The 10975-nt window shown below is 46.0% G+C and overlaps 1 protein-coding gene across 1 annotated transcript; it reads right to left on the bottom strand.

Annotated features, from left to right (window-relative positions):
* Window positions 1-1941: 1941 nt before the first annotated feature.
* RIIAD1 (regulatory subunit of type II PKA R-subunit domain containing 1) lies at window positions 1942-9507 on the bottom strand. Its single transcript, XM_089483664.1, has 4 exons — window positions 9386-9507; window positions 5819-5895; window positions 3947-3993; window positions 1942-2232 (listed from the first exon to the last, which is right to left on the bottom strand). The coding sequence occupies exons 1-4, from the start codon at window positions 9467-9469 to the stop codon at window positions 2159-2161; spliced, it is 282 nt and encodes a 93-aa protein (XP_089339790.1). The 5' UTR covers window positions 9470-9507; the 3' UTR covers window positions 1942-2158.
* Between the last annotated feature and the right edge of the window lie 1468 nt (window positions 9508-10975).

Raw genomic sequence — 10975 nt, 5'->3', positions numbered from 1 at the left:
TTTCACCTTAACTGCTGTCAGTATGTAGAGATTTTGTAGCCCCTTTGAGACTAACTGAAAGAGGTTGGCAGCATGAGCTTTCGTAGACTAAAGTCTATGATGCGTTTGGAAGTAGACTTAAGTCTAGGAAAGCTCATGCTGCCAACTTCTTTCCTTCAGTTAGTCTCAAATGTGCTACAAGATCTCTCTACATACTGATTCTACAGATTAACATGGCTATATCTTTGAATTCCTAAGAGCTATGGCAACATGGTTTGGAATCCTGGGATTTGCAGTTTAAGGAGGGGCATTTAGCAGAAAAGGAGGAAGACCCCATTCCAGATGAATGGATGACTCTATAAAGGAGGTCATGGAGATGAGTTTGCAAGATCTGGAGAGTAAGGAGTCTTGGAGATGTCTCATCCACAGAGTCGCCATGAATTGGGATCGACTCGAAGGTGGGTAAGATTCTCAGGCAGCTCTGGCCCAAAGTAGGGCTGGAAGAACAGCAAGAATGAGATTGACCCTCTTTCACTAGAGCTCCACAATGTGGGCATTACATATTTATTTTCCCAGTGGCATCTTTGTCCGTCTTACCTGAAGATGTGTGCCCTTTTCCCTTTCGACTCCCACCAGATGGCAGCAAAGAATCACACCTCCGGATGATTTACGAGGGTGTTTCCCCGTCTTTCCTTTTCCCTAACCTAGGCCTCGGACCACTCAGCTTTGGGGTTCAGCTTCCAAACTGCCACATTCTTAGTCGATTTCATAGGAGACCTTTGGGGTGCTGGAGCTGCGTCCACCGTTTGTGGGGTCGTAATAGCAACAGTTGGCTTGGGAGAGACCCTGTCAAGGTGGAACAAGGGCCCTGTGAGCGCAAGATTTGTAGCATCAGTAACATTATATGCTTGGGATCAAAGCACACCCTGAGAAGACAAGGGAAGGCTTCAGTGAATACCTGCAGATCAAGCAGATGGAACAGAGAAGCCCTTGGTTTGTCTGTGGTTTCTTCTGTGATCCCTGATGTTCTGGGAAAGACAAGAATGATCTGAACATGATAGCGGCAGGTTTCTTTAGTCACTGGGATTTCCAAGGAGCTTTAGGATGTAGAACACTTGGGACATAGACTCATAGAGTTGGAAGAGACCCCAAGGGCCATCTAGTCCAGCCCCCTTCCATGCAGGAACTCACAATCAAAGTAGCCCCCAAGAGATGGCCATCCAGCCTCTGTTTAAAAACCTCCAAAGAAGGAGACTAGACCACTTTCCAAGGGATTGTTTTCCACTGTCAAACAGCCCTTACTGTAAGTAAGTTCCTCCTAATGTTTAGGTGGAATCTCTTTTCCTATCGCTTGCGTCCATTGCTCCGTATCTACGTCTCTGGAGCAGCAGAAAACAAGCTTGCTCCATCCTCAGTGTGACACCCCTTATACTTAGGGCTATCATATCATCTCTTAACCTTCTCTCCTCCAGGCTAAACATCCCCAGCTCCTTAAGTCGTTCCTCATAGGACATGGTTTCCAGACCCTTCACCATTTTGGTGGCCCTTCTTTGGACACATGGCTCCATCTTCCCAACATCCTTTTTGAATTGTGGTGCCCCGAACTGTGCTTTGAGAGGGGTTGTACATATATAACAACTATGTTTTCACTAGCAGGGAAGGGATGACTGCATCTATACCTCTTCACCAAGAAAAATAAACCCAAGTTAAATCTGTGCCAAGAAAGGGTCCTGCCTGAGCATGTCCTCTGGCTCTGCACTGGTGGCCATTTGCCCAGGTAGCTATTGGGATTCAGAGATGGAGTGAAGCTTAGCCTTCTTCCCAGACAGGCCATTTCTGCCCCTCGATCCTGCAATGTTGTTCTTCTCCAGTCTCATCCATGACATCTTCCATCCCCCCCAATGTGGACACTTATTTAATTTCTTTTCAAATAAGTGGACTCCCATATCACAACCCCTTTGCTGAAAGCGTAACTTTATTGACAGCCATAGAGGTTAGAACAAACGCAGGAGAACAAAAGCGGCCCTCGGCAGCATTGCAGCGGCCTTTCGAAACGGAAAGGTCTCTATGTTATTACGAGAAACCCAAAGAGAGAGAGAGAGAGAGAAACAAGTAAAATGCACCAGGATCTATAGTTTGCATCTTCTGGTTGCAAAGGCCTTTTGGGGCGAGGCGGATCTCACAAGGCCTGGTTTATTTTATCCCGCACTTGAGTCTGGATCTTCTTGGGGAGGTCTGGATTGGTAAAATAGTCTGAAATAAGAAAGCGAGGAGAGCAAGATGAATTAGGTTCTTTGTTTCGGAGCTAGAGAACGATTCCAGGTTTTGGATCTTTAGCACAAAAGGCTCCCAGAGACCAAGACTGGAAACGATCTAATGCCCGCTTTTGTGCCTTTATGTTCCAAACTAAAGCCACGGAGCAGAGAGGAGAAGAGGACGGCAAAGCCTTATCATGTCTCCTCTCCTCCTTGACGGAGCGGTTTCATCTGTACTGTGTGTTCCCTTTATCGCAACGTCTGACAGCAAAGGGCATGAGGTGCCCTGGCCGCTCCCAAGATCTTCGCTTGTTTGCCAGAATGCATCTATTTGGCCTGGCTTTTCTTTATTTGTATTCCCTTCCTTTGGAGCATCTTCCTCCCAAGCTGTAGAGAAGGGAGCTACTTGGGGAAGAGCCACCTCTGTTGCTTTGCATTTTCAATTACATTTATCCCTCCATATTCTCTAGGGTTAGGGGCACAAGACCCCCGTGAATATGGAGAAACCGCAAATAACGAAATCGCCATGTTTTTACCTGAGAGGACACCTCTCTAGGAATCTCTAGGTCAGTGATGGCGAACCTATGGCATGCGTGCCAGAGGTGGCACTCAGAGCCCTCTCTGTGGGCACATGTGCCATCATCCCAGCACAAAGACTGCCAGAGTTTGTTACTAGAAAGCCAGAGGGACATGACACTTTACAATAAATAAGTGAGTTTGGGGTTGCAGTTTGGGCACTTGGCCTTGAAAAGGTTCACCATCACTGCTCTAGGTCCTCCAGCGCAACTCTGTGGTCAACATTGACCATAGAGTTGCACTGGAGGAGCTACAAAGGCCTAGTAGAGGATTCTCTCTAGGAATCTCTAGGTCTTTTAGTTAAAGTTGACCATAGAGTTGCACCTAGATATTCTTAGAGAGAACATCTTAATCAAATCTGCAAATATCAAAGCCGCAAATATGGAGGGATGAGTGTAATCGGTAAAAAAAATCAGGGGCAGTGGCAGAAGGGTCTGGACGCTGGTCGCTATACAAGACGTTTCTGTTTTCGTAGGTAATGACATCCTCCATTGAATCAATTTCTATCCTGTCATCTCCCCCCAAACTGTGACTGAAGGCATCTTACAGAACGAAAAGAGATATATGCACGAAACTGCATGCAGCTGGACAGGTAAAACAAATTCAGATTAAAACAATATGAAGCTGTCTGTAGAATCAAAACCATCTTTATTATTTATCACTTGGGGGCTTACATCGTCGTAAGGCCTCATTCCCACTTATATATAAATCGGTTTGCGATCTGAATCGATGGATCGATTTGACAGCGGAGCGTGGTTCACATTACTTATGCCCCGATTGCGGTTCACATTCACGAACAAATCGGTTCAAAACGGACCCGCTCCAGCCGTCTGAAGGGCAAATTTAAATCGATTCCGATCCACAGCGGTTCACACTTGCGCGGAATCGATTTATCCAAAAAGACGTGGAAGAAGTCGGCGTCAAAAAGATGCGGGTGAAATGGGTCTAGTGCATAGCCTCCCTCTCCAAATTGTTTCAGCGACTGGGTTCAAGTGTGAACCATGGTCATTTAAACCGCTTCAACCCGATTTGTGATCCGGTTTAAAAGGAGTGGGAATGAGGTCTGTGCTGACTTTTCCTGCCAGTTGGATTTAGGCTGGGATTTCTTGGCACGCGAGCTTAAAATAAATGCTTACCAGCGGCAAACTCCCGGATATTCTCTGGTCTCTGCAACAGGACCTCCCTGGAATAACAGATATGGGGAAGAAGAGACAGAAATAGACTTTTAAAAGAGTTTTCTAAGCCGCCGGGTAAGTACCCCCCTCCAACCTCGGCCGATTTTGCAGACCCTGTCACAGTCACACAAGACAAATGGTTAAATTGCTTTTTCCGTATTGCGGATCGATAAGTCAATTAGCAGCTGAGGAGCAGCACTCGCTTCACATCTGCATCCACCTTTGCCAAGGAGAGGAAGAGGAAGGCCTTATTATTATTATTATTATTATTATTATTATTATTATTATTATTATTATTATGAACAAGGACGTACGACTGTCACAAGGCCAAGGAAATATTTATAGCTCTTTTGGATTACGCAGCTCCTTCGTCAAGGATCAATAAAGCAATTAGCAAGGCCCCTTGGGAATCCAGTTTCCAATTTGGACGGGAGGAATGCTGCAAACACTGTTTATGGGGATGGCGCACAAAAGCAACCCAGGTAGCACTTGCAAATGGAAGTAACTGTCGCACCAACTTCAACGGCAGCCCTGGCCTTGCCCACTGTATTGCAACAATTGTGCATCTGTTGTTGTTGTTGATTGTTTGTTTGTTGTGTGCCTTCATGTTGTTTCCGACTTAGGCAACCCTAAGGCGAACTTATCATTGGGTTTTCTTGGCAAGATGTGTTTAGAGGCTGAGAGCATGTGGCTTGCCTCATGTACATTTCATATGACCTGATCCAAATGACATGTCCTGAGCTGTCTTTAGGGATGCCAAGTGTCCCTTTTTTATAACTTATTCCCCAATCAATCAGTCAATCAATCAATTTCATTTATGGTCTTTGAACAAAGTAAATAATGCTCATCATTTGAGGGCCAGAAAAAGTGTCCCTTATGGATCCGGTAGGTGTCTCTTATAAGGGATAACCCACATTTGAAGGCCAGAAAGCCTGTCCTTTATATGGTTCGTGGTCATCCCTTATTATAAGGGATGCCCCCTATTTGAGGGCCAGAAAACCTGTCCCTTATAGGGCCAGTGGGCATCCCGTATTGTAAGGGATGTCCCCTATTTGAGGGCTAAAAAACTCATCCCTTATAAGGCTGGTGGGCTTCCCTTATTATAAGGGATGCCCCCTATTTGAGAACTCGAAGGTTTGTCCCATATAAGACAGGCTGGCATCCCTTATTATAAATGATAAATCATTCATTCCCTTATTATAAGAGATGCCCCTTATTTGAAGGCCAGAAAGCTTGCTCTTTATAAAGCTAGTGGGCATCCCTTATTATAAGGGACGTCCCTTATTCGAGGGCCAGAAAACTTGTCCCATATAGTGCTGGTGGGTTCCCTTATTATAAGGGATGCTCCTTATTTGAGGGCCAGAAAACCTGTGCTTATAGGGTTGGTGAGCATCCCTTATTATAAGAGATGTCCCTTATTTGAGGGTCAGAAAACCTGTCCCTTATAGGGTTGGTGGGCATCCCCTATTATAAAGGATGCCCCTTATTTGAGGGCCAGAAAACCTGTCCTTTATAGGGCTAGTGGGCATCACTTATTATAAGAGATGCCCCTTATTTGAGGGTCAGAAAACCTGTCCTTTATAGGGCTGGTGGGCATCCCACATTATAAGAGATGCCCCTTATTTGAGGGTCAGAAAACCTGTCCCTTATAGGGTTGTTGGGCATCCCTTATTATAAGGGATGTCCCTTATGTGAGAGCATAGCATAGCAAAGGTGCAAGCTGGGTACAATTTAGGCTTTGCTCGAAATGCGCCAGAACGAGTAGCACCACATCGAAGGAAGTGCGAGAGGAATACCTATCCTCCAGGTCCGGATTCGAATCCCGTCCCTTACCTGACAAACCCTGATAGCAGCAGCTCCACTTCCTTGTGGGAACGCAGGTATTTCTCATTCTCGATCTTGGCGTTTATCTAGGGGCCGAAAGATAAAGCGGGGCTTAAGACGGCCAGACGCAAAACGCACGGGATGCGCGTGTTATCTGTGTGATTTTATAGACCTTATCCCTGGGTCAATATGAGTACTATACTTTAATACTTACTTTAAAAAGGAAAGGAAAGACCATAATCTGCCCTGGAAGCACTAACTTTCCTCTATTTCTATTATCTCATCCATCCATCTTTTAATACGAGCACAGATATGCGCAAATATGTTCTTTGACATTATTTTGCTTTGCATCACCCTTTACATCCTTTGCTAAGTGGCCCTAAGTTTTACCCTTGACTTATCCATGGGTCATGTCCAAATCCCTCAATTTGGCCCCAAAACCTGCCCTCGACTCATTGCAAAATCGTTGTATTACAAATACAAAACATTACAGAGATATTATAAGTATAGGCACGGCGTCGGGAGTTGCATTGGAGCCATACCTTCCAACTCTCCGGTTTTTGAAGGGACAATATGATTATTCCTCTTTCATCCCACTTTCTCAGCTGGTTTTAAAATGTCCCGGTTTCTCCATCTTTCTCCCGCTTTCCCCCGTTCGACTCCATTTTAACTTCAGTTGCTGCAAACTGAGACCAGTGCAAAAGCAGTTTGGAAAAGGAGGAGAGGAGCATCCAAAATGCACTGCGGGAATAATCCAGTTTGAGATTGCTTTGGGTTGGTGCTAGGGAATCCTGGGAATTGTAGTTTATTGTGGCACCAATATTTTCTAATAGAGAAGGCTCAGTGTTGCACAAAACTACAGTTTCCAGAATTCCCTTGCAGTTCAAGGGGTCTCAAACTGGATTATTTCTGCAGTGCGTTTTGGACCGAGGAATCATGATCGTCTCCTTTCCAGCAGACTCAGGCAAAAGCAAACTGCTGCAACATTTCCTAGGCTTTGCTCTTCCTCAATATTTTTTGCCATCTGTTGTTGCTTGGCCACATGCATCCAGATTTTCATCTTTGAAACATCGGAGTGCATAAGGGATCGCTGGCCAAAGGTAATAACAGGGCCTTTTGGAAGCGTTTCGTTCGTTGCCGACTTAATGGCGCTTAACAACAACTAATCCAAAGGCTCATCTAGTCCAACATTTTAACAAGTGCATCCAAAAAACCTCATAAACAAAGCCATGGACTTCTGCTATTGTTTTTACTTGATAGAGTACAAATACACATGGAGGTTCATTTTGGCGAACGTGACCCAATAGTCATTCCTGCACAAGTATTACTATAAAGCTATCTGCGTTCTTATCAGATGCGATGATACTGAACCATCATCTGACGTTAAAATAACTGGCCCTGGAAATGTTGGTATTATTCCTTCTCACTTAGGTCGATAAGATAAGAGACATTTAATCTAGCCTCCTTGTTTCCAACAAGTTTTAGTGCAGAGCAGAGCAGAGGGTGAGCCCTGGCTCCACAATGAGCGGAAGGAACGGAAGAAGTAAATTAACTAAGTAATTGCATAGACCTGGAAAGTCATCGCAAGTTGCAGCAACACAACAAATAAACCTTGTAAACTGTATTAAGCTGAGATGGAGGTTTTTGCACAATCCTTTCCCGTCACTTGAAGTTGGGCCCACCGAAAATGGAGAATTTGCTCCACTAAAACTGGAGACTCGGGGCCAGGCCTTGAGGGGTTTTTTCGCCTTTGAATGCCGACTAGGATGTTTTGGAAGCTGTTTTCAAAACCAAAGGGTAAGGTTTCCATCTCTGCCCAGCGGAAAACAAGGGCAGGATCCCTCTTTTGTATACCCAGGATTACAACCCGGGTCCATTTGTGCTTTATTGCGGTAAGCTCCACTCGGCCGTCTGTGCGCTGTCTCCATTTACTTGGCAACAGCCGGTCCTGGATTCACGTGACAATCCAGAAGGTGTTATTCTTTGGGTTAAAAATGAACTAGGAAAACATAATTGACCTTACAGCTGTGTATATCTCACGTTCGAAACAGAGCTCAGCGGCCTCAGGGTTTCAAAAACACTATCTTGGTGCCACACAGTGGTAATATTCAAAGATATAGCTGTGTTAGTCTGTAGAATCAGTATGCAGAGAGATCTTGTAGCACCTTTGAGACTCACTGAAAGAAAGAAGTTGGCAGCAGGAGCTTTTGGAGACTAAAGTCTACTTCCTCAGGTGCATTTGGTGGAGTGGAAGCTGGGCACAAACACGCACCCTCTCCAAGTGTCCCAATCTGGCAGGGTCAATCCAGATTAATCCTCTGCAATCCCACTTTTCCAGCTGCTTTTAAAACGTCTCGGTTTCTCTCTCTCCTCCTCCCGCTTTGCCCCTTTCGTCCTCAGCTTACTTCCATTGCTGCAGAAATGAATGCAAAGTGCAAAAGTGCATTCAATTCGCTCAGTATGGAAAGTTGAGAGGATGGAGAGGGATCTGCCTTTTAGTCGACTCCGGCAAAAGCAAAGTGCTGCAGCCACCCCTACTTGTGTGCCAGTTAAAACACTGTTAGGACAAGAGTTTAAAGGTTCGGAGGGGGGTTGCCATGGCCTTCCCCTGAGGCTGAGAGAGTGTAACTTGCCTTAGTTCACCCAGTGGGTGTGCATAGCTGAGTTGGGATTCGAACCCTGGTCTCTGGCATTGTCACCTAAAATCATTATGCCACGCTGGATACTCAGCCTGTTTACTTCATTTCTCCCATGTGTTGTTGTTGTTGTTGTTGTTGTGCAGCTTCAAGTTGTTTCCAACTTATGGCAACCCAAAGCAATCCTGTCATAGGCCTGCCTTGGCAAGATTTGTTCAGAGGGCGTCATTGCTATCCTCAGAGGCTGAGAGAGTGACCGAGCCAGAATTCAAACCCTGGTCTCCAGTTATCATCACCTGACACTCAAATCATTAAGCCATGCTGGATACTCGGCCTTTTTATTGCTTTGATCTCATTTATGTCAATGATGGTGTCTGGCTTCAAGTTGTTTCCAACATCTGGCAACCTATAATAGAGGTTTTTATGGCATGTTTCTTCAGAGGGGGTTTGCCATTGCCATCCTCTGAGGCTGAGAGAGTCTGACCGACCCAAGTTTCCCCGAGTGGGTTTTCGCAGCCGAGCCAGGATTCGAACCCTGGTCTCCAATGTCATTGCCTAATGCTCAAATCGTTATTCCATGCTGAATACTCAGCCTTTTTTCTGCATTTATCTCATTTGTTGTTGTTGTGTGGCTTCGTTTCCAGCTTATGGCAACCCTAAGCAATCCTATCATGGGTTTTCACAGCCGAGCTGGGATTCGAACCCTGGTCTCCAGCGTCTTAGTCCGACGCCCGAACCACTACATCATGTTCGCTCCCTATTACTCCTCACTCCATCTTAAATTGAAATGAAATACTCCCTTTCCCTGCTCTGTCCCACATACATACACACAGCTCTCCTTGCAGCATTGCGCTGAGCAACGGATAGGCACCGCCATTGCAAAGCAGTGTGTTTGTTTGTGCGCCTTTGTGCATCTTTTGCGCCCCTTTTGCCAACCCACCTTGAATTGCAGGAGCTGGTCTTGCTGCTGGGGGTTGAGGGAGGCCGCATCCAGGAGCTCCAGACCCGACCTGGCGTCGACCATCTTGCCGGATCCTTTGGCAAAGAAGGCTCGGCGGCCTGTTGTTGACGTTGCCATGGGGATGGAGCCTGCCAGCTGCCTTGGCCTTGCACATGAAGCGCATGGCTAGGCCTTTGGCACAGAGGCGCCCGCCTCACTTCACACTCATCCCCATTTAATCCTTTCTTTGGGTCCCCCCCCCAACTGCTTTTTATGCCATGCTTCATTGGGGGGAAAGAAGCATCACTCTTTCCCCCCAATGAAGCCCTTTTTGAAACATACATGTCTTTGTCAACACAATTTGTTGGGTGCGTATGCGTGCTGTGTACCACTGACTTAGGGCAACCCTACTGCAAACCTATTACAGTGGGCCCTTGGTCTCCGCTGGGGTTTTGTCGAGTCCCATTAAATGAAATGGCTCCGTAAAATAACGTCCCTTATATCAAATGGCAAACTACGAATGCCAAGTCAAAAGCTTTCGTGTCGGACTATGACTCTGGGGAGACTAGGGTTCGAATCCTGGTTGAGCCCTGAAAACATAGTGGGCAACATGAAATCGGAGGCTTTCATGGCCGGCGTCCATACTTTTTTGTGGGCCTTTTGGCCTATTGGCCATGTTCTAGAAGGGTTTATTCCTGACATTTCGCCAGCATCCGTGGCTGGCATCTTCAAGATGCCACCAAGACTTTACCCCAAACCTTTGGCCCTCCAGATGTTTTGGACTTCAACTCCCAGAAGCCCCAGCCAGTTTAGCCATTGGTCATGAATTCTGGAAGATGTAGTCCAAAACATCTGGAGGACCAAAAGTTTGGAAACCAATGCTCTACAGTACAGTCATCCCTTGGTATCCACAGGTTTTTGTTATCCACCGATTCAAGCATTGATCTTCAAGATGCCAGCCACAGACTGTAGTGCATAGCAGTGGTTTCCAAACCTTTGCTCCTCCAGACGTTTTGGACTTCATCTCCCAGAATCCTTGACCATTGGCCAAACTGTCTGGGGCTTCTGGGAGTTGAAGTCCAAAACATCTGGAGGACCAAACGTTTGGGAACCACAGCTGTATAAGGTTTTCTGGTGCCATAAAATCCTTAATTTTGGACATGGTTGCAATAAAAGTCTTTCCATTTAAGGTTGCTGTTGACATATGTCGGAGATGATAGACTTCATCTGTTGGTTTGCTGCCTGTGAGGCAGCTCCAGGAGGCATTTGACAGTCTTGGAAGAGAGAACAGTAGTGATGCTAGTGGTTAGCGTCCTGACCCCGTGTGCGAATCTCGTGCCTTGAGGCCTTCTTGACAGCTTCCCAGGCCGATCTGAAATCCTTTTCCCCCCCTTTTTGCTGCGCAGTTGTATAAATAGATTTTTTTTGTAGCGACCGCATGTTCTTGCATGAAAATAGCTGGAGATGGAAGGAGAGAGGGAGCAAGATGACAGAAGGAACGCGAAGCTGAGATCCAGCCTTTTTAGAGTTCTCTGTGTGATGCTTTTTCAGGACTCAAAAATGCACTCTTTTTTGCCTGTTCCTGCTATA

The sequence above is a fragment of the Sceloporus occidentalis genome, unplaced genomic scaffold, assembly GCF_023333645.1.
Source record: "Sceloporus occidentalis isolate IW3139 unplaced genomic scaffold, rSceOcc1.0.p SCAF_20, whole genome shotgun sequence".
NCBI classification, from domain to species: Eukaryota; Metazoa; Chordata; class Lepidosauria; order Squamata; family Phrynosomatidae; genus Sceloporus; species Sceloporus occidentalis.
This window is presented reverse-complemented; position numbering and strand designations above follow the sequence as displayed.

What these genes read in the sequence shown, in the direction of transcription:
- RIIAD1 (XM_089483664.1), bottom strand. Translation starts at nt 9,469, where the DNA reads ATGGTCGACGCCAGGTCGGGTCTGGAGCTCCTGGATGCGGCCTCCCTC. An exon ending in CTGCTATCAGGGTTTGTCAG is followed by an intron (nt 3,994 to 5,818) that starts GTAAGGGACGGG and finishes CTGTTATTCCAG; the next exon opens with GGAGGTCCTGTTGCAGAGAC. An exon ending in TATCCGGGAGTTTGCCGCTG is followed by an intron (nt 2,233 to 3,946) that starts GTAAGCATTTAT and finishes TTCTTATTTCAG; the next exon opens with ACTATTTTACCAATCCAGAC.